Source organism: Fringilla coelebs, assembly GCF_963513975.1.
Source record: "Fringilla coelebs genome assembly, chromosome: 5".
NCBI lineage: Eukaryota > Metazoa > Chordata > Aves > Passeriformes > Fringillidae > Fringilla > Fringilla coelebs.
In genome coordinates this window covers 3,659,756-3,683,033 of record NC_140033.1, presented here as the reverse complement: position 1 = coordinate 3,683,033, position 23,278 = coordinate 3,659,756, and the positions used below count along the sequence as shown (strand labels likewise).

The window sequence follows — 23,278 nt, the reverse complement described above, 5'->3', positions numbered from 1 at the left end:
CAGGGCTGACACCATCCCACCAACCCCTCCAGCACAAGAGGAACTCAGGAGAGCAGTTTTCCCAATGCTGGAAAAAAACACCATGTTCAAATTTCAGGTTCAGGTAGACCTACTGAGACATCTATTATTACAAAAGGATGAAAGTTTAGTGCCATTTTGGGGTTTTTTTCTGTTTTGTTTCATTTTTGTTTTTTTATATCTATTTATATATATACACACACAAACACACACCAAAATATCCGCGCAATTACACGTGTACAGGATTGATCTCGGGGCAGCCAGACGTCACGTTTGTATTTGCTGGCTTATCTTTTTGCAGCAGCAGGGAGGAGAGAGATAAAACTCCCCACACGAAGGAGGAAGTTGAAAAGAGCCAAGTGAGTGGCCTCCCCAAAACATTCATTTATCTGAAAGGCAGAGAAACCCAAAGCGCAGCTGCCACCCAGGGCACGAAGGGAGGGAGAAGTCTGCTTTTAATGAGGCTGTTAAAGCAGAAATAAAGCAGAGGGTGGGGGGGAGTGTTCTTTGTTTTTTATCTGTACAGGAATATGATACACCTATGCACAAGCTGACACAGGCAGGGACTGTCACCCCATGGGACACGGGCTGAGCCCTCCCGCCGTCGGTGCCGCTCCGAGCGCGAGGCCGAAGCGCGAGGCACTGTGGTTCACCTTTTCCCAAAGGGAAAAAAAAACAGACCAAACCCACCCCCAAAACGTGCACACACTCACAAGGAGATCATTTCTCCACCCAACCTCTCCAGTCCCATCTCTGGGGATGGTGCTCCCTAGGCAGGACACTGGGGGATGCCGTGGGAAGGATGAATCCAAAGGGTTGCCCACCCCCAGTTCCCCAGCCTAGTGCTGCAGGAGCGGGGGCTCCCTTCACCTCCAGCAAAAAAAAAACCAAAACCATGAGATGGGCATGGAGAAGATGCTGCACATAGGTGGGAGAAAAAAAAAAAAACCCAACCCAGAACCCTAAAAAAAAAAAAAAAAATTAAAAAATCCAAAATCCACAGATTTTTGCACAAAGCATGAGTGGTTAATTGCCATTTTTAACTGCTGTATCCCAGCTCAGGACAGGCTGCCAAGAAGGGATCTTATGGATCAAACCACTGGGAGTTGGCTGATGGAGTCAGTCAGGTCCTCGCTCTTCCCTCCACCTCAAACACTGTAACTGCTATTATTTTGTAGTCCCAGCTTTCAGCATGCAAAATACAATTAAAAACAAACAGAAAATTTGCCTGTATTCAGGCTTCCCCCGTTAAGGGGCACAACTAGGAAAAAAAATAAAGTAGTTTTGCTTCTGCCACAAATAAAGTGCAAAAACCAAGCAGTTTCTAAGTATACACATACACATGTGTGCATGTATATATAAAATTTAAAAAATACAGACAAAACTGTCCCTTCTTGTGGCTCTTTGCAGTCAGACAGGGACTCCTGCAACCCAGCCAGACCTCTGGCCACCTCCATGAGACCTGTGTGTCTACAAAATTCATCTAAGCCTAGGGATTCAAACCCTTCCCAATACCTCCACTTCCATCTAAAAAAGAAGAAAGGGGAGATGAAGTACCAGCACAGCACCTCAAACAGTGCCCAGCCTCCCCAGAATTCATCCCATGCCTGAACTCAGACTGTCCCTGGGTGCTCCCCAAGATGAAAGCATCACCCAAGCCCCTGCTGGCATGGTTCCTCATGCACTGCAGGCATATTTTCACCAGTTTTAGCAGCAGATCTACGTTCTTTGCAAACCCCTTTAAGGTATGTTGATTTTTTTTAAAAAAAGTGAAAGAATGGGTTGGTTTTTCTTTATTAAACCCAGCAGTTCTTGCAGTGAAGGAGTTCACACAGCTGCTTTCCTGGTGCTCACAGATCTGCATGAGCCAGGTTGGCATGTGTGACCAGCTGTAGTGTGGGTGAGGGACTGCAGCACAGCATGTTAGGGGCTTATTCAAAAGTAATTAACAACATTAATAATTAAAAAAGAAACGCAAAACCCTTCTACCCACCCCCCTTCCCCCTATTTCTCTACTAACCCCGCACCATCCACATATATACACACCCCACCCAGAGACAGGTGGGTACCAATCATCTATACAGAAGATCAAAAACCACTGAAAAGAGAAGAAAATTAAACTCCTGTGCACTACAGAAGCACTTTACAGCTCGCTACGACCTAACAGGATGCCGGAGAGGAGAGCAAACGCTGCAGCCTGAAGAGCTGGTGGTGACCCTGGCAGGGAGCTGGGCTCCTCCTGGGCTCTCCTGCATCCCTCCCCGCTGAGCAGTGCTGGGTTTGGGGCAGGGGGAGCAGAGCCAGCCCCACCTGGGTTGGAAGCAAGCTTCGGGAATGGCGATGGGATGGGAAGCTGGCGGCGCCGGCGGCCTCACAGCGGTGCCCACGGAGTCACGACGGCTTCTGGGAGTTGTTCATGTTCTGGAATGAGAGGGGAAGGAGGTGTTGGGGTCAGGCTCCAGCCCAGCAGCAGCTTCAGGAACATGTGAACACGGGGACAAAGCCACGCACGGGTCACCACAAAGCACCCATCACAGAGGGGAGGACACTGCCCAGCCGAGGGGAGAGGCAGTGACTGACTCACTGCTCAGCCCCTCCTCAAGCATTGCCTGGCTATGATTACAGGGATTACAATTTAGATAGCCCTAAAACTGAGCTGAACCCCTCCTGATGCTGTTGAGTCCAGCACAGAATGAAAGGCTCCAGTGTTCAGAAGGTGGGTCAGAAGGCAATTTAATGAAGGGTAGTGGGACTGGCCAAGGCACTTGGTGCTGTGGTCCAGCTGAGGTGTCAGGGCACAGGTTGGATCTGATGATCTTAGGGGTCTCTTCCAACCTCATTGTTCTGTGTTTCTATATGTCACACTATTGGTGACTATGAACAGCACACTCTGCAGAACCATGGCTATAAACAACAGTTGCAGAAGGAGAGCTAATAATTGTTTTAATTCTGTTCTCCAAGTTTCCCAGGCTTGGCCTGGGAGAAATTCTCTCTGTTCTTTCTTTGACTGAACTGAGAGTATCCACACCCTCCCACCCCACCCTGCCTGCACTTCTGAAGCTGCTCTGTGGTCAAGGCAAGGTGACAGGGGACCACAGTGATTCAAGCAGCCCAATTAAACATCTCTCTCTCGCTCCCCTTGAGGGTGGGCAGTGTCCCCCCTGCCTGCCAAGGACGAGGCCACTGTTTGTCCATCCCTGGCAATGCCAAGAACAGGCAGCTCCCGCTGGCCATGCCAAGGAGCACCCATCACCAGAGGTAGAGCAGCAGCACAACTCCCCTGGTGACACTCCATGGGCCTCATGGGCCCAAGAGATGCTCCAAACACAGCCCTGGTACAGAATGATGACAACAGGTACCCACCAGCACGTGGTGAGGACCACAAAACCAGAGACAACCAGCTACACACAAGCAGGAGCAGCCCCCAGGAGAGATCTGCTCCAGGAAAAGCCCAGGGGACCACAAGGACATTGCCCAACTCACAGAACTACATGAAACAAGGTAGGGGAAAAAAGGACTAGGAAACAGCTAGGAAGGATTCTCTTTTTTTAAAATTTGTTTTCTTTGTTTGGTTTGGGTTTTTGGCAGTTTTTTTGTTGGTTTGTTGGGTATTTTTAATGCTTTTACTGCCTAAGCTGCCTCCTACAAGCACCAGGACTCCCAGCCAGACTACAAGGCAGAGCGGGCTGAGCTGTTCTCTCTGTTGTCTAAGGAGACAGGAGGAGGGTCAGGAAAAGCCACATGCACCACAGCCATTTACCTTGGAAATATTAGCAAAGAGAAAACTTTGAGAAAGTGACAAACGGGTCTTCTTTTTAAGCATGAAAAGTGAAGGGAAGAAGAAGGGAGGGGGGAATCAGGTGACTGTTCAAAAGTGCACTTTGGATCACAAAGCAAGCAAAAGGAAAAGAAATCATCACGCCAGGTAGTCCCACCACCCCCAGCCAGCTCAATCCCACAGCCAGGAGGACTCTGAGGTGCTCAGCCATGTCCCCAGCTGTCCCCTGGTCCTCCTGGATGGGGGTCCAGACCCCAACAGTGAGGGCTGATGCAGTGAAGCTCCCAGTACCACCCCAGGCTCATGATTCAAGTTGTGATAGAGGCACCTTCCACCTCCCCAGCCCCTTACAGGTGGTGACAGTGAGGGACAAACCAGTGTGCAAGGCAGCAGCCACCCAGAGCCAACAGCAGTGGGAATGTCACCAAGCCTTGGGTTTGGCATGTCCCCATGGGTGACACAAAGTCCCACACTAGGAAGGGCAGACAGACTCCCAGCAGCTGGGGATTTTAAACTTGCTGCTGCCAGCCTACACCTGGTGTGGGTAACCATCACTGCCTGCTCCAGCAAAATCTGACACAGCCATCCCCCAAACTCAACACCCCAGTGTGTTCTCAGCCTCCCACCCAGCACCGAGGCATGCAGTACCTCTTGTTCCAATACAGAGGTGAAAAGGGTGGAGGGAAGGATGGATAAAAACTAAAATGCTTTCAGAGCAACCCAAGAGGATCAGGTTTCCTCAGGGGCTTTAGTAGCCATGAGCAGCAAGGGGAGGATCACAGGCATGCAGGCCATGCTGAGCAACTCAGCTTCTACACTCAGTGATCTCACCTAACCCATCCACCAGCACAGCCAAGTGCCACAGTCCTAACTTCCCTTTTCTCAAAAATGTTTACTCTAAAAGGGGAAGAAATATGAGATTCAACAGCTCAAGCAGGGCTAAGCTCTGGCCTGGCCATGGTAGAGCAGATCCCTCCATCTTCAGCCCATAAAAGAACCCAAGCCAGGGATGCTCACAGGCTGATTTAAACTGGCCTCAGAGGGCACAAGGACCCCCTGGACAGCACCCAGGAGCAGCTCAGCCCCAAAGTCTTCCCAGTCTTCTGAGCTCATAACTGCTGCTCTCATCTCACTGCAGCATTAACCAAGTCCAAAGGCTTCAAATTTATCCAGGGGCTGTCCTGTTCCTTGGGGATATAACAGCCCTAAGCCAAACTGCCAGAGCCTTGAGTATTCATAATTAATGCATCAAATGCTCATGATGTTTTGCTTTCTTAACAGAGCTAGAGAAAGACAATTTCCATTCACTCTGCCCACAACATCTAGGCTGACTGTTTCCAAAATCCAAGTTTGCAGATGGCTGGTCCCAGGATCATCCAGCTCCAGAAAACACATTCCTGAGAAGGTCAGAAGCTTCTCAGATACCTCTCTGGTGCCATCACTCACAACTCAGAGCCCTCAGGAAGGGCAAAGCACCCAGGTCTCTCACCTACAGTACAACATGCTATCACAGAGGAGGCAGCTCCAGGAAAACCCAGCAGCATTACCATCAGAGTGAAAGCCATAATTTGCTTAATTTCACAACAAAACTGGGACATTCCATCCAGCTAGGATACAAACCAGCACCCACAGTCTCCTGTTCACCTTTCCTAAAACAAATCCCTCCCCAAACCAGCAAAAAATATTTATTCCAAGAAATCCACACCGCATCCTGATTTTGCAACGACAGAACAACCCAGCAGGACGGCAAGAGACATGAAAAAAAGGGTGGAAAGGGAGAATAAGAGGCAAGAGGGTACTTACAGGCATGCCTTCCCTAGTAAAGGCTGCAGAGAGACAGAGAGAACAGAGAGAGGTGTCAGTAACTCTGTGCCACACCGGGCAGAGGACAGCGGAGAGCAGCGAGGGGCACTGAGCAGCCAGAGCTGGCAAAAGGTTTTTTGTGAGGCTCAACCAGCCCAAGCAGAGCCCTGGGAGCTGACACAGACCCAGCTGTCCTGGGAGGCTCATGCAAAGCAGCAACCAAGCAGAGCAGAGGTGGAGCACAGAGCCATTCCTAACCTGCCTGGGATCTGGCAAGGAGGGGATCATCACACCAACACAAACAGGGAGAGGGGCTGGGCAAGGCAGCCACACCCAACAGGCAGCTGGTGGGAAGGGCAGCATGACAAAGGCTCCTATAGATTATATAGGACTCCTTAGGAGAGGGGTTTGTGCCTGGGAAAGTGAGCAGCAAGCAAAGCCTCTCTCCTATGTCCCTTCATGGGTGGGTGACACAGGAGAGGACACATGAGCACCGTGGCAGCTACCCACAGGGTTTCACCCAGGTTCACCACACCAAGAACCTTCTACTCAGTCTTGGTCCATTTTGCCTACAGCTCCAGGCTGAAGGAGACCCTTCCAACCAAAGATGAGTCTTGGCAGCAGCTCCTCCTTCAGAGAGGCACGAGAGCATTTGCTTTATTGCCAGGCCCAGGTCTACAACAGAGCCAAGCACACCTGGGGGAAAGGAAGGCACGAGCCCTTTGTTCCTGCTCACTCCAAGGAGGAGACCCCTCAGGAGGTAGATGCTGGATGGTGAGGGCATTAAATTAATGATTAATGCAGCCTAGAGCTTGGTGGAAGTTGATGACACTCTCAAAACCCAAGAGAGGATCAACAGGGACCCAAGGCAGGGAGGGACAGCAGCCGTGGGAGGAAGATGCATCTCAGACAGCAGCTCAGGTTACGACAAGTGCAAGCAGCTCCTCAGCTTCAGGAGTGACAGGAGGACAACAAACAATAAAACAACGAGAACAACAACAAAAAAAAAAAAGTAAAAAAAACAAAAAGGAAATTAAAAAAAAAAAAAAAAAAAAAAAAGAAGAGTTCAACTAACTTGTCCCGGCATCTGCGTGGGCACTTCCTGAGGAACACAGCCTGGCAGGGCAGGAGAAACAGCCACATGCTCCTCAAAGCTGTTGATGCGAGGTTTTTTGGTGGGCTCTGGGCTTGCTAGAGGGGTAACGCTATTACGTCTCATGAGCGGGTTAGGTCCCTTCTTTGCTTCCTAAATTAAAGTGAGACAAAGAAAATAAAAGTAAATATAAAAAAATAAAGCAAAATAAAGAAAAAGGAAGAAGGCGACAGTTATAAAGGGAAAAAAAGAAGCAAGTTGCTTTGTTTTGGTTTTTTGGTCTTTTTTGTCATCTTAAAGTGGCCTCTGCTTTTCCCCACAGTCACTGTCCATGAGCAAAGGATGCACCGAAAGTCTCTGGGCACCAAAAAAATAAAAACCCTGATGCAAATGCTTAAGAGCATAGAAGGGGAGGGGAGGGAAAAAAAATGGCTCTGCACTCAGATATGAGACAGATTTTCTCATCTGAGTCTCAGCTGACAAAAAAAAAGTACCTACAGGTAGCTGAACACACCCAGCAGCAATCAAGCCATGACTCTGCAGGACACAGAGGTGCCCATCTGTCTCCTCCTCGAAGCTGGTCCCTCCACCCAGAGAGAGGAGTGAAAGCAAGAAGAGGGAAGATGAGCCAGCCCAGGCTGATCAGGAAGATTTGGGACACGGGGGCAGAGCAGCCAGCGAGGGTCAGCACCACGCCAAGCTCCAACTCAAGCAAGGGAGGATGGAGGCAAAGCTGAGCAGGGGCACCCAAGCACTTGGCACTTGTCTCACCCTGTCCTACCCAAGGCCTTGCTGCCATCCCCAGAGAGGGTGGCAGAGCAGGGCATCAGTATCCTCATGCAGGGGGAAGGACTGGCTTCCCCCCACAGCTGCAGGGAGGGACAGGCAGCTCAGGTGCTGCCACCTGACAGGGGAAGCAAAGGAAAGGAGATGTGGGCCAAAAGGGGACAGCCCCAACTGTTCAGCATCATTTTGGGCTCCACCACTAAGCACAAGCTGGAAAGGTCCCAGCATCTTGGGACATGGGTGCTGCCAGGTGTGGCCCACTCTGTGTGGCTGCACAGCCCTGACATTGAGTTGGCATCCTCCAGTTCTGGCCTCTGAGCTCCAGTGGAGCACTTGGCAGACAGACCCAACCCTAAGGAATTTTTCTCCACAGGAGGGGTCTCCTCCACAGAGCATCCCCAGCACTGCCACCTCCCACCCTGCAGAATGGGAGAGAGCCACAGGCATGCCAGGAAAAGACCCTCAGAGGCAGAGGGAGGGCAAGCATTGAGCCCAGGCTCTGCCAGCCAAGTGGGAGACCTGGGAGAAGTCACCTTCTTCATCCACAGCTCCACTCCCTGCTTGGGCCAGTGGATGACCATGCAGGTGAAAGTCAGAGACCAGGGAGGAGTTTTCCCTGGACAAACACACTGGGAAGCAGGAACATGCAACAGTCCTTTTCCCTTGGAAAACCCTCAGCTGGCCATGACTTAGCAGAGCAAGAACACCTCTGATGCTCCCAGTCTTCCAGCAGCACTTCCAAGCACCCAGCTGAGCAATCTCCCCATGCCCACCACCCCAGGCATAATTTGGCAGTTCCCACTGCCAGGTGACCACAGGGGACAGGAGGGGGACACCGCAGGACAGCTCCAGGGAAAAGCAACACTCACCTCTGGCCGATCTCTGTGGGTGTTGACTGCTTCAATGTTCAGGGAGATGGATTCCACCCTGCAGCCTGCAGAGAGGAGCACAAAGAGAGTGATCAGCAAGCCCAACAGGCACAGGATGTTCCCAAGTGCCCCACCACAGATCCCTGCTTTTCTCCCAGCCAGCCAGGATTCAGCAGGAGGTACAAGCCAACCTCATGGCATGTTTAGGATGGTCTCACTCACCATAGGCTACTGGGGTCAGCTTCAACACTGTGTGCAGGGGACATTTCAGGTAGGGCATTTCATCTGCAGAGACAGCAAAGCAGGAGGCTCAGACACCTTCATCCCAACACCAAAGAGATGCACACTCCAGGATGTGAACAGCCCAGAGCTGTATCCATCATCCCTCTTCCAGCAGGACCAATCCTCTTCCCAGGGACAGGAGCTCACCTGCACTCTTGTCCAGGAAGTAGGCCAGGAGACAGCGCATGACAGCCTGGTGGCAGATGACAAGGACATTCTCTTGCCTCTCCAGCTCCATGATCACTGGCTCCAGGCGCTGCACCAGGTCTTGGTAGGACTGGAAAAGGGGGAGGCACGGGATCAATGCAACCAGCACCCCAAAGAAACAACAGTCCTTGTCTTGGTACACTCCTGATTTCATGCCTCTGAGCAAACCAACAAACTGCTGAAGACAAATCCTCATCCCCAGGCTACTCTGGAACTCCTAATTCTCCTGTCAGAGAAGGAGGCATTCACATCTCAGTGAATCACAGCTCAGGCCTGGGGAATTAATTAAGGTAAGCAACAAGGCCTTTGAAGATAGAGCCTCTCCATCATCTTGACATTTGATTTGGTACAGGATTTCAAAGTTCTGAGAAGTCTGGAGCAACCTGAGAAACCCCATGGTTTTGAAGGACCTCATAAAAACCATGACAGGCAGGCAGAAGGAGCCCCAGACACCCAGAGTTGGTGTCTCAACTCCCCACATATTCTTCTGTTAGATACCACTGGGCTCCACCAGGGTCACGAGGATGTCCCAAAAGATTTTTCTGAAATGTCTATGGGTGTGACTTTCAAATTGGGGACAATTAGCTCAATTCACAGCCTAAAGTATCATCCAGAACTGATGTCAATTCCCACCTCATTGTGTCACACCCTGAAAGCAGACTGCCAGGAACAGAGATGTTACCATCAACCCTTAGGGAATGATACTGAGAACAAGGTGAAAATTACTTTTTTTGGAAATGAAAGGAAAGAAAAATAGGGCAGCACAAAAATGTGAGCAGATATAAAGATGGAGTTTGGACTAGAAACCTCCAGAGACCTTTCCATGTTAATTTGCTATAAAGTCAGTTGGACTGTTTGTTAAGTGACATTTTTCTTAGTGACATCTTCATATGCCAAGATTTCACAAGAGCTCAAGGTAGAGGTAAACATGAGCCCTGCTCTCTTTAATTCCAGTTTCTTGGAGCTCCCACTGCTCCTCTGCTCAAAAGCAGAGGACACAATGAGGGGAACAAAGGCCACATTTAAAGTACAAGTCCTGCAGACTTTGCAGGAGATGTCTCTGCAGACCTACCTCCCCAGAAGGATAACGGTAGTAATATTTATCCTGGTCACGCAGAGCAAATTCCTCTGGGTGCTGCTCCCTGATTTCTTCATAGGTCATTTCTTCACACACACCCTGCCAGGGCAGGACAAGCACCAGGTTACTGGACATGCTCTCAGCACAGCCACCAGACAAAACCTTGCTCTCTCTTGCTCAGCAAGAGCCAGCCCCATCCAGCTGTTGTGGCTGCACAGATACTCACAGCATCAATTTCATTGAGTGCCTTCCACTGCTCATAGGGCAGCTGGAGAGCTTCTGCTGTTTGGATTGTCCTCTTCAGCTGGCTGGTCCAAATTTTGAGGTCCTTCAGGTTCTGCTCTTCCACAAATTTGTTCAGTGCCACTGCAAACTGTGGGACATAGAAAGAAGAGGTTGATTCCCATTCCACAGCTTCCCAGCAGGGCTTGTTCCCTATTCCCAGTAAGAGCTGCCTTCCACAGGCAGAAAGATCAACCTTCTGCTCTGAGGGGAAGGGAGCCACATCCATTGACCCCCAAGAGCTACAGATGGACCCTCAGCAGCCCAGCTGTCATCAAACATGCATTTGTGACAGATGAGTGATGCAATGGTTGACTCTCACAATTAACAGACAAACATCATGGATACAGGTTAAGAAAAGTTTTATGGATTTATAGTTATGTTGTACCCCCTTGCATTGTTATCAAGGGACACCTGGGAGGGCTGGCCAGATGAACCTCAAACCCACACTGCTGAGGATGCAGGCTGCTGGAATCATGGAAAACCTGGTGATTTAAAGCTAGAGAGAAGAGTTTGTGTCCCAGCTGAACCTGCAGCCCTGTTTGCAGGAGCTGAAGTTTAAGTGCATTGATACCACACATCCAGACCTGTGCAAGCTGGCTCACTGCACCACAATGCCAAAACCAGTGGGAATGTCACTTTTCTCTTTTTCCACTTCTGTTTCTGAAGTTGGAAAGTAGTGAAGAAGGGGTTGATGGACAGAACTTTGGAAGGGGTTAAAGGGTTAAAAAGGGAAAATCTCCATCGTGAGGGGGCTGAGCACATGGCAGGGAAAATCCTTTGCTCCTGGTGCCGTAACCTTTTTCTGTATAGAGTCTTCTGTATTTTTGATGAGGTTTAATAAACCTTCCTAAACCCTGAAAAGTGAGTAACCATCCCTCACACATTTAACTTAAGGCACAGCCTCAACATTTTCCTTCTCCCTCACCTTCTTGCCCCTGTTGGAGAGGCCAGAGTCTCCTCCAATCCTGCCCTTGAGGTTGAACTCGCTCTCCCCGTGCCGACAGAGGTAGATGGTGCGGGGCTGGACGTGGATGTTCATCAGGTAATAGACAATCCTGCTCTGGATGTGATCCTGCACCCTGTTCACCAGGAACCTCCGGCCAACGTCGATGACTTTGATGAGAGAAAGTTCCCTGGGGACAGACAGAGACTCTTTATTGTACATATATGCAATAATTCCAATATTTCTTAACTCCTCATCCTTTCTGTAATGATAAGGTCTAATTCCAACTTAGACCCCCTCAAATCTGCAAAATAACAACTTTCTGCTTTTCATTCTTCTGTCTTTCCTCTTTTCCATAAAATGATTTTTCTTGAAAGGACAAAAAATAAATTTTATTTTTAAACAGAGATGAAAATCTTAATTAATAAAATGCACAGATTAGGGATCTCAATTTCTTTTGCCCAATAGCTCTGTATTGCTTCTGTGATAGGGAGCATAAGAAAATTAATTAAGTAATTTCACAATGTCAACTTATTCCTCCAGTTTATTTAGTATTATTTATTAAAATCAAAATAATCACAGTCCCACATAATTTGCATTGATTAAAACAAAACAAAATATTACAATATACTGAATTAATTAATATAAATACTAGAAGAGTGGCCAACATGAAAAAATATATTCTTTTCAATATTCTGCTTTGGATGTTCAGGTTCTCTTCTGGCACAGGCATAACCTCTATAAATGTCACTTCAGTTAACACCAGCTGAAAACATCTGGGCTGTGATACCAGATGTAGCATCACACACAATTTCAACCTGCATGATTCTCTTGTAGCTGCTTCCTTCTGGTTTCCCCAGTATCACACAGGTTTACAATTTCTCCAGGGAGTACTTTTGCCTTTCCCTGCTTTCATGTCATTCTCCAAAGCATGTGAGTTATCTCTGTCCATGTAATCACCCAGCTCAAAGGATTTCCTGCAGGCTATTTTCAGCAGGGAGCCAACAGGTAATGGGGATTCATGGAGAGCTGAATAGCAGCAGTGTCATTGCCACCCCTCCTCTTACAGCAGCAAAGAGGATTATCCAGGACTCACAGGGAACATGCTCCTTCCTCCCAGGACAGGGACAATCCACACAGGGCATACACAAGTGTTTGTGAGCAGTGGAGGGGCTGGGAGGTGCCTGCAGAGTCAGGCAGGACAGCAGAGCTCTTCCAAGGCACACAGCCACCAGGCAGAAGCCACAGGGCTTGCTCAATCCTGTGCTTGGAGCCAAGCACTCCCTTCCCTTAACTGAGACAATGAGAAAAGCACCTCAACCACTCCAACTCCAGTGCTTTCCCAAAGCCTTTGTATTTAGACCTGCAGAACAAGGTTGAAAACAGCTCATCCTAGCCCAGAAGAGCCTGGCAGGGCATCAGTGCCCATTTCCCTGGCACAGGGCCTGGGGAAAGCAGCATCTTCCTATGAAAGGACTGAATTCAAGGTGAGGCTGGGCCATAAATCATTCTAGCACAGTCAGGCATTTGAAGACAGAGGGAAACACAGCTCCACCCTTCACTGCTCCTCTCCTGGGAGAGGGCAGGTGCTCAAGGCAGCTCAGAAGTCAAGGTCTCTTACCTGTCATAGTCATCAGGGTCGAGGGGCTGGTAGCTGGCCTGGTAACAATTGATCCTCTTCATGAAATCCTCCATGGCATCAGTGGAATTACAGTCCCTGTAATCTGGGCTGGATAATTTGACTTCCTGCAACAGAAAAAAACAACATGCCACAAGGAGAGGTTAGGAAGCTTTCCAAGCCAGACAATGCTAATCTGGAATTTCAGAGTCCTGCCAAGATCCAGTGATTAGCTGCAACACAGTGATGACTGGTTTATAGTCATCACTCATCACAGGGCAGAAAAGAAGCAAATTAAACCCAAAACCAAGCATCAGGTGGGAGAGTTTGGTATCAACCATTGCATGATTAGTACAGGCACACATCAATCCACTCCCATCCTCCCAGAAGCTGGGCTAGCACATCATCACACAACAGCAGGAAAACTGAGGTTCCTAATGGCTAAAAAAAACCCCATCAGGTTCAAATTCAAGCTGAGAAAGGGAAGTGCATGGACTTAGACAAGATGCTTATCCCAGCTCAGCAGCAGGACAGTGGGATGGCAGCATTCAATCCCTTTCTGTGCATTATTTGCTGCAAGCTGTTGGGCTGAAAGACCCTAGAAACAGGCAGTGTGAATATCCACAACCCTCATGGACTAAGTCCTGCCTGAACTAATCTAACAGGCTGCTTTTCCTAAAGATTTGGGTTTGAACAGCAGCATTACACACTGGTAAATTCACCAGCAGTCCTGAAACCAACAGGATAACACAATGGATCAACACATGTGGCAGCATCCAGGCCTGGGGTGTATTTTCCACACTGATCCCAGCACTAAGAGCACCATTCATCTGCAGTTCCCTGTGGAGCAAAATCCCACGCTCAGCTAGGAGCTGATTTCCTCACCCTTCAAGCATTAGTTTCCAAATAAAGGGATTAAAATCCTTTTAAAAAAATCCAGCTTGGGGGAAGAAAAAGAAGTAGCAAACTGAGCATTTTGTTGTAGAAAAGGCTGTATGCAACCTCCCAAGAAGTTGGTCAGTGGGATAACAGCTCCCAGCAGGAGCAAAAGACACTCTTCACCCCTGGGCTGGTAGCACAATTTGCCTCCAGTGAAGCCATGTTGGCTGTCTCCAAACACCTTTTTTATCTTCCATGTGCTTCAGCAGAGTTTCCAGGATGATCTGCTCCATTATCTTCCCAAACACCTGTAGTCCCCCAGTTCTGTCAGGGCTTTGTTTTTCCCAACCCAATTCCCGGCTGCTAAGACAATCTCTGTATTCCTCCCAGGCTGCCTGTCCTTGCTTCCATCCTCTCTCTGCAGGCCTCCTTTTAGTGCTTGAGTTTGTCCAGGTGCTCCTTGTCCATCCTGGCATTTTTGATGGCTGCATCACAGCTGAACTTGGAGAAGATGACCCTTGAAGATGAACCAGTTTTCTTGGGCTTTTTATCCCACAGTACTCCAGGCCAAAATCTGCTCTCCTGACATCTCCTTCACAGCTACTGGATGCCCTGGAGCTTCACATTCCTCACCAGCCCCTCCTGGTTGGTGACAACAAGGTGCAACACAGAGCACACAAGGAGAGGTGCTGTCACTTGGAGAAGGAAGTCACCAACGCATTCCAGGAACCTCCTGGACTGGCAGTGCCATGCTGTGCTGTCCCTCCAGCAGATACCAGGGTGGTTGAAGCCCACCAAGAAGAGCAGAGCTTGGGAAGGTGATGCCATTCCTACCTCTCTGTGAGGGGAAAGCAAAAGCAGGATCTTCCCACCATGCCACACTTACCATGACGTTGGTGGCAACCACGTTGGGATCGTTGCAGACAGATTCGATGAAGAACACCTGAGAAGCAAAGCAAAGCTCAGCTGAAAGCCACCAACAAGGTTTGTAACATTCAGCCAGCTCCTTGCTCAACCCAACCTCCTCCCTGCTGGACCAGAGAGCTCTCCCTCTGCCCCGCTGCCATTCCTTCCTTCCCCACGGCTCGGTACAGGGAAGGAAGAGTTTCTTGTTTTTAATCAAACCCAGCAGTGAAATCTCCCTCAGGCAGGAGCAGCAGGAGGATATCACATGAGTTAGAGAAGATACACCAACGTTACACTACAGTGGAATTCACAATGCAGGCATCAGCCCCATGGCACTGACCTTGAACCCGTTCTCTTTGGCGAAGTTTAGGATCATCCCTCTCCTCTCCCTCGTGGTATTGGTGGCATCAAACACCTTTAAAAGCAAAAGCTCTCAATTAGCACCACAAGGGCCTGGCTTCCCAGAGAGCCCCTCCTCAGAGAAGGGACTGCAGAGGAGCTTTGGGGTCAGCACAGCTGCCAAACCCCGGAGCACATCTGGAGCTCACCGCAATCTGCCCGGCCTCCTCCGTCAGGTACAGCTTCACATCCCTCAGGGCAGCCATGGCACATTGCCTGCAAGAGAGGGGACAGACGTGTGGCCCTGGTGTCCTCTGGGTGTGGAGGTCACCCTGAAGTCACCAACCATGTACAGATTCAGTTTGGAGCCCTCAGACTCCTCCTTGAGCAGGCAGGGGAAATTAAGAGCCCAACTTCGAATTTCAAGTCCTGGGCAAATTCAGAGCCCAACTTGTCTGTTCATCACCCCCAAAGTGGGTAACTCTGTCAGGGTGCCCAACCCTCACCTCCTGACTTTCATGGCTTCCTCGTTGTCAGGACGGAAGAAGTCATAGGAGCTGTAATGCTTGACGGCCTCGCGGCGATACTCCCCCACGTTGAAAACTGGGTGGGAAAAGGAAAAAACAAACCATCAAAATGAGGGCCATGACCCAGCAGTGTAGGGCCATGACCCAGCAGTGTAGCTTCTGCCCTTAAAGCAAGCTGGGACCACAAAATTACATCCTCAGGGCATCCCTTGGTCTTCAAAGTGAAGGAGAATGCGGGATATGAAAACACAGATATTTATATTTGGCCTGTGGGATCTTGGAAAGGTCCCCCACCACCTCCCAAAGCACTGATCTAGAGGAATTCCTGAGGAGCAGACCTCCTGCTTGCCCCTGGCAGCCAGTGCAGGCCTTACCTTTTGTGGGGACACCAATCCAGTTGAGGTAGCGAGTCAGCTTCTTGGAGATGTAGGTCTTGCCACGGGCTGGGAGGCCAACCATGACTATCACAGTGGGGGAGTTGGCAAGCTGAGGCCCACAGGCTGCAAGGAAAAAGAACAGGAGCTGTTAAATCTCCAGCTCACCCTGCATGGACCCCAACAAGGCACTTGTTTTTATCCAGACTCCTTCCACGTCCTTCAGCAGCTGGAGGAAACGTGAAAGTCACAGCAAGAAAATCCTGATGGGTGCAAAGTAGGCAAAGAGCCAGCAGCTGGGCCAGGGTCTCTGGAGAGACTCTGTGCCTCAGTTTCCTCATTTGCAACCAAAATGATATAATTTTTTAAAAATTTTTTAAGACAAGCACAACTTCACATTCCAATGGCTTGGCAATTCCATGAAAAGCTCAAGGATAGCCAAGCACTTTGGACCCGTCTGTGCTGAAATACCAGCTCTGGTCCAGATCTTCACCCACAGAAAGCATCTCCCAAAATATGTGACTAAATTTCCAGCTGACACACAACTGGATTTTCTGAAGACAAACAAGGCAAGACAACCACAGAACTAGCAGCACTTAAAGGCAGGTATCCAAGTGATTTATCCCTTTTTTCCTCATAAACCCAAGCTGGGCTGTTGTGATTTTTTTTGTTTTGTTTTGTTTTCGTGTTGGTGGGGTTTTTTTGTTGTTGTTGCTGTGGTGAAGAGGGTCCATGTCAAACAACTGGAAAGAAAACCCAGAGGCAGCATTTGCAGGACCCTGCAGGGGATTTCTCAGCCACCCTTCCATCCACCCGGTGAGCACAGAGAGCTCATAGGAAAGGAATGCAGTGGCTGGTGGCAGAGCCATAAAACCCAGCTTAATTATGGCCTGGGTGGAGAGCTCTGCCTGCCTGTCACAGCTGCCTGAAGGTGGGACCTGGGGATGCCAGGGGCTCCCTGGGATGCACACAGGGCTGGGGGAGGTTTTTGCCAGTGTGGATCAGGAAAGGACCAGCAAACTGAGAGGTACCCACAGAACGTGCAAAGTAAATCCCCTTCTGAGAAAATAAATAAACCCAGCAGCTGGAGAAACCAAATTGAGGCCACAAAGAAGATTTATGGCACTGGTACCCGGATGGCAGAGAAGAGCCACCCATCATTTTCCTGAGTTTCTTACCAAAGCAAACTCAGCAGGCAAGAGATTAAAAAACCACCTAAAATATAGTTACTTTTTTTTTTTTTTTTTTCATTCCCCAGGCTGGAGCTGCCCTCACACCCCCTTTGTGCAACCTGCCCCCTGCCCACTGCTGCATTTCAAAACCCCAGGGCAGCTCCCAAAGATTTTTGGCAGCAAGTGCCAATTTTCTGTGCTGGGGCACAAGGGAGCAGTGCAACATACCAAGAAAAATACTTTTCCCCCTCTAATAATCTCACCTCCTCATCCAAGCTACAGGTGCAAGTCTGTTTTGCATAAACCCCACACAATTATTAGATAAAGGGAGGAGGAAGGGATAATACCTGAATAAGGAAACTCTTCCTTTCCCTACCTGCCAGTAGACAAAGGATCTCAAAGAGCAGAGCCAAGAGGATTTGGGGCCATTAAATGGCACTCCAAGAGTAAAGGGACAATGCTGGGTACTGTTCATGTCCCCGTGGCTCCAGACAGCTGTGACAGCCCCAGGGCTGGCACTGTGTGGGCACACACGTGTCACCTCCAAAGGCAGCTGCTGCAAGAGTTCAACACCCCGAATTCAGGATTTTTGCTGCCCTTGTAGAATGGGCCGGCACCTGGGAAGCACCTCCCAAAACACCATGGGATCAGCGAGCAACTTTTCATCAGGAATCTGAGCCCAAACCAAAAGTCTCAGGGAGACTTTGCATCAGGGATGAAACAGAACCCAGTGTTTTGCTCCCAGTCTTTCACAAAGGCCTCATTCATCATTTCTTTTCACCACTGCTGGGAAGCTATCAGGGATTTCAATACATATTCATTACTCCTTATCCACATCTAACCAGGTAAGTCAAGGGCAGGGATGACTTTCAGGTTCAGTCGGAGAGTATTTAAAAGGAGTTTATCACTTTTGCTATCTGCCTGAAAGTCAGCTTCACCAACGGGTAAAAGAAAAGGAGAAAAAAAGAAGAAAGAAAAAAAAAAAGAATACCCAGCCCAAAAGGGAAGTAAATTTGCTTTGGATAAAACACCCACCTTCCCACTTCAAGCATTTTCACTGTCTCCTCCTAAGCGTACCCCAAAACCCCAGACTGCGCGTTCTGTCAGTCCTATTGCCCTTTCCCAGCCTCCTCCCGCTGCAATCCCGGCACCTCCGCTGCTCCTGCCCTGCCCACCGCAGGCACGCGTGGCACCGCTGCCACCGCCACCCCGACCGGGAACATCCCCGGCGTGTGTCCCACACCCACCGAGCCCGAGGGACGGGAAAAGGCGGCGACAAGGATGGAGAGAGGCAGGGGCAGCCCCTTCCCCGCCGGAGCATCCCCCTCCCCTCGCCCGGCTCTGCCCAGCCAGCGCCTTCGACGGCTCCGCTTTCCCAGCCCCTACGTGAGAGACGTGCGGCGTGACAGCAATTTAATGGATCGCCGTCAAAAGGGCAGCTGAAGGAATCCCTGCAGCCTCCCCCGGACCAGGCAGCACACCATCGGACTGGTTATTTCACACCCGGGATGCGCCCTTCCAGAGGATGCTCCCCGGGATGCGCCCGCTCCCTCCAGGCATCACGCTGGAAGTGGTCTCCGTTATTCCTCCCTTCCTCCCACCCGGCTTGGCAGCCCTCGCTCTTTGTTGCTGCTGAGGAATTAATAGCACCTCGCGTTTGAAATACCTCGAGTTAAAAAAGAGTTACCTAAAAAAAGCCTAAAAACCCTCCTCTCACATTGCACAGCGTGGCTTGGTCCCACCCCAAAAAATATTATTACAAGCCACATTGTGTTATTAATAAGCCCCGCGGTGCCTTAATATGTCAAATATGTTAGTTTTTTCCGCTACCAAAAGGGAGCTCTCGCTGAGAAACCCGGCGAACGAAGTGGCAAAAAACCACTGCATGCACAAGGGATTTCTTTCAAAGGTGCCAGTCCTTGAGAAAAATCCAGCCACAGAGACACACGTGCAAAGCATTAAGCCGGGAGACGTTTTACCCCACTCTAAGCAAAGCCCCTCGGCTACCCAGATGTGCAGCCTGTTGCTGAAATCCATTTCCTCGGCAGCTCCCGCTGCAGGGCTGCCCTTGCCCGGCACAGGCTGCGCATCCCAACATCTGCTCCAGGGTGCCTGACCCACAGCCACGGGCAACAGCATCTGGCAAGTTCACTGCATATCTAGTTTGTAAAAATTATTATTATTATTGAGAAGGGGAAACTTTCCAGCCAAGGTAAATAAACATCGGAAGCGACTTTAAACGCCTGATGAAGGCAAGCAGCGGAAAGACTGATTCACCCAAGCCGCTTCCATCTCTCGCCAGGCGGCGAGTGCCACCCCCTCCATCCCGGCTCCGCACATTCCTGCGAGGCTCGTTTAGAGTAGGGAGTCGCACGACTGGCAGCTTGGCAGTGGAGCTGCTAAAGGAGCTTCCTGAGCTTTCTGATTGGATCACGATTCAAAATTTGGTTTATAGTAACACCGGGATGACCCAAACATTTTTATATTCCGAGCCTCAGGGACAAGGGGAAAGCACTGCAGAAGTTTCAGCGCTGATTTCTGCTTTCCCCTCCACCTGCCTTCTCATCCCCTCAGGGTTAAATTGTAAACTGCAAACGGCTGGTGTCTGGCTGGGATTTTTTTCCCCCTAAATACACTGTCCTAATACTCCCTCCACCTCCCAAAAAAAATTAACACACTAATCGGACAGGACTTGGAGCAACCTGGTCTAGTGGAAGGTGTCCTGTCACATGGCAGGAGGGTTGTGGAACGAGATTATCATTACGGTCCCTTCCAACCCAAACCATTCATGCTTCTACCATTAATAAATCCCCCGGGCGAGCCGCTTGACACGGTGAAAATCCAGCTGAGCTGGCACCCCGGCTGCGAGGTGAACAACCTGCTCCCTTCCCTTTTAATCCCAGCGCTGGCAGCGGAGAATGGAAATGGGGCCACGCGTGTGCCGGCACCTCCCCGCATCCTGCGGGGCCATGTGACAGCCGGCTGCACCTTCCTGCCCTGCCGAGACTGAGTCACGGGATGGCAGAGCTGGGATGCGGGCACCGCCGGGATGCTGGGGCTGGGATGCTGGGGCTGGGATGCGGGCACCGCCGGGATGCTGGGGCTGGGATGCGGGCACCGCCGGGATGCTGGGGCTGGGATGAAGGCACCGCCGGGATGCTGGGGCACGCCGAGGAGAAGTGATGCTGCAAAGAGCCCCGCCGCGGTGCGCAGAGAAAGGGGAGAGCTCCCCATCCATCCCATTCCATCCCTCCATGCCAATCGCCATCCCTCCCTCCGGGATGCTGCCGTGCCCGTACTCACAGCGGCGGGGCAGCGCCGGGCGGTTGTCATTGGGAAGCCAAATCTTCTGGATGCGGCTTTGCGTCAGCTCCATGGGCATTTTTAAAACAAAGGTCTTTTTGCGCTCCGCGTCCACCTTGATGCGTTTGCGGGAGGAACAAGGAGAATAAAAAAAGGGGAGGGGGGGAGGAGGTGGGGGAAATGAATGATAAAAAAATATAATAAAAAGGGTTTTTGTTACAGTCGGTGGTTTGAGCGAGCGGCTGCGGCGCTTTCGGATGCTGCTGCGAGCCTCGTGAAGGTTTTACGGCAGGAGGGGGAGGAGGAGGAAGAGGAGGGCCGGGTCTGCAGGGCACAAAGCCGGGCAGGAATGGCCCCAGCGCAGCCGCTGCGCGCTGAGAAGGAGCGACGGCGAGCCCCGCTGCGAACCGCGATGGAAAACGGGGTGGTAAAAATATAGATATTAAAAAAGAAAAAATATAAAAAACAAGCCTCCCTTTTAAATCGGGTAAAAAAAAAAATAGCAAGAGAAGAAAGGCAGGAGAATCTCCACGCGAGGCAGCCGGGGAAGGAGTGCTGCTGCAATCGGGGCTGCTGCTCGGGCCGGCTCCGCTCACGATGTGCCGGCAGTCGCCGCGCCGCCTCTTTCTATCCCGACAGGCCGGGACCGCCTCCGGGGCGGGGCGGGACGGGCCGGGGCCGGGCGGGCGCTGCGGCGCCGCGGAGGAGGAGGAGGAGGGTGGGAAGGAGAGGGAGGAGGAGGAGGAGGAGGATGAAGGCGGGGATGCCGGCGCGGCCCCTGCCGCCCCCTGCCGGCCGCGCCCCGCGCTGCAGCGCGGACAAAGGACGCGCTTTGTTCCGCGGGGGGAACGCGGCACCCACCCCTCCCCCTCCGCGGGAATTTGGGGGGCGCAGGGCACCCCCAGACTGAAATATTTCTGGTTAAATAAATGCTCGATTTCCTTTCTCGCGTCTTTTCAGTCAACGAGGGAAAACGATGTAAAATGATGTAAAATGATGAAAATTGAATTACTGGGGGTTTTTTTATTTAATAAAGGAAAATGAAAACTCGACAATAAATAACTTCTTAAAAAATAATTTAGAAATAAAAAAGGAGTAAAAGATGTAAGGAGAAAAAAAAATTAATTAAGAAAATAAAATGGGGAATAGAGGCGAAAATAAAAAAGGGAAAAGGAAATAAACTAAAAAAAAAATTGGGAATAAAGTTGAACAAGATAAAAAATAAAATAAAAAAAAATAACTAGAGACAAATAAAATAAAAACAATTTTTAAAAATAAAATAGAGGGGGGAAAAAAGAGAAAAGAACCCTGAGTACAATAGGGATGGGATGGGGGGGGGGGCCCGCCGGCGCGCCCCTTGCGCCCCTCACTCCGCGGTGAGCGGGTTCGGGCCGGGGGCTCCCGGGGGGCCGGGGGATGCCGGGGGGTCCCGAGGGGCCGGGGGATGCCGGCCCTGCGCTCCTGCACGTCGCTCACGTCGCACATGCGGTACCGAGCCGCCTCCCCCGGAGGGGATGCCCGGGATGCGGCGGCTCCGCCTCCGCCCGCGGCCACCGCGGCTGCTCCGCCCCGCTCCGCGCCCGGGCGGGGCCGCTCCGCGCCGGGGCCTCCCCGCCTCCCTCCGCCAGCGGCGCTGCGGATGCTCCGCGGGGAGCCTCTGCTCTCAAACGGGCGCATAATGTTAATTTTTAATCAATATTTTTTAAAATTAATATTATTTTAATATTATTATCTCGTTTTGTTGTTTATTATTTAATGTTTTCATGAATTTTTAATTATTTCATCATTTCCCTAATAATTTAATTGTTCTTAATGATGTCGTGTTCATATGCAATAAATGATAAAACTAAAAGTTAATAATAGTAATGATAATAATAGCATTATTTTATTAGTTTATTAAATGTCTTAATCCACTCGCCAGGTTCCTACAAGTTATGTTTCCAATCTAAATTAGGCTGCAAACTGCACCCCAGCAATGCTGACACCCCCACACAGCCTCTGTTTGCAGCACAGAGAGGTTGGGACCACCCTGAAAATTCCTGTGACGACGCCCAAATGCCAAACACGCAGGTGCTCAAACCCCCTTGTCCCCCAGCATTGATGGAGATGATCCCACCTGGCATGGAGGGGGTCTCTTTGGAAGGATTTTGGGAATTTACCACAGCAGGGAAATATGGGAATGTGTCACGGGTGGGAAGAGCTGTAGAGGTGGGAGCATCTGCTTTCATGGTGTTTCATACAGCAAATTTTGCTTCAAAATTTAAAGCCTGATAAGGAGCATCTCAGATACCTAAAATGTTCAATAATCTTTTTTTACTCAGGGCATTTTCCTCCTCTGGCAGCAAAGGCTTGTATTTTTATAACACATTTAGAAGGAAGATATTTCTGGCTAATTCCTTACATGGAGCCAAGATGAAGTAAAAAGTGCACAATCTTTCCCTCTCCTACACAAGGGAAAAATATTCACAGGCAAAAAGAAAAAAAAAAAAAAAGAAAATTTTTTAAAAGCTACTATGAGGGAGCTGGAAAAGAACCAGAGATTTGGGATGTGGGAAGGAAGATGGGAGAGAGCTGCGAGTGCTCCAGTTGGCAGGGATGGGATGGGAGTCAGGCACAACAGCCCTCCCTGGACCACTCTGCACAAAATCCCCAAATCCTTCTCACACGTAGGGCAACAGAAAGCCGGTTCCCAGCTAGAGCATGAGTCAGAAGGAGGACAAAAAAAATCACATGATTTTACAGGACAAGGAATTCAGGCATCATCCCCCTTCCCCCAGCAGCTCTCTCCCCTCTTCGCGGCTCTTTCCCACCTCGCAAATCACCACCCCCACGACATGAAAAGGAGCCCGAAAGCGAAACCCTGCCTGAATTAAAATCACAGTCGCTTCAAATTAGATCCACCTAGTAACTCTTGGCTTAGAAACTCCTAAAGAACTGGAGCGGAAAGCTTCAACTCCTAAATAAGTGGCCTGGATTTCAAAGGCACCAGCACCCAGCTGCTCCGAGAGAGGTCAGCTG

At 50.1% G+C, this 23,278-nt stretch overlaps 1 protein-coding gene across 4 annotated transcripts; it reads right to left on the bottom strand.

The window, feature by feature from the left end:
* Positions 1-521: 521 nt before the first annotated feature.
* PFKFB3 (6-phosphofructo-2-kinase/fructose-2,6-biphosphatase 3) lies at positions 522-20,988 on the bottom strand. Of its 4 annotated transcripts, XM_084206542.1 has the most exons (17): positions 20,261-20,988; positions 15,786-15,911; positions 15,391-15,487; positions 15,094-15,160; positions 14,886-14,960; positions 14,526-14,582; positions 12,764-12,888; positions 11,125-11,332; positions 10,141-10,287; positions 9,909-10,013; positions 8,777-8,906; positions 8,570-8,632; positions 8,348-8,412; positions 6,675-6,845; positions 5,600-5,622; positions 3,779-3,829; positions 522-2,439 (listed from the first exon to the last, which is right to left on the bottom strand). In XM_084206542.1, exons 1-17 carry the CDS (start codon positions 20,337-20,339, stop codon positions 2,433-2,435), a joined length of 1,596 nt encoding a protein of 531 aa, XP_084062668.1. In that variant the 5' UTR covers positions 20,340-20,988; the 3' UTR covers positions 522-2,432. The 4 variants fall into 4 exon arrangements, 3 of the variants coding, with proteins under 3 accessions (XP_084062668.1, XP_084062669.1, XP_084062670.1); XR_014616183.1 differs by lacking the exon at positions 3,779-3,829 and having other exon boundaries at positions 6,142-6,845; XM_084206543.1 differs by lacking the exon at positions 3,779-3,829.
* Positions 20,989-23,278: the final 2,290 nt, after the last annotated feature.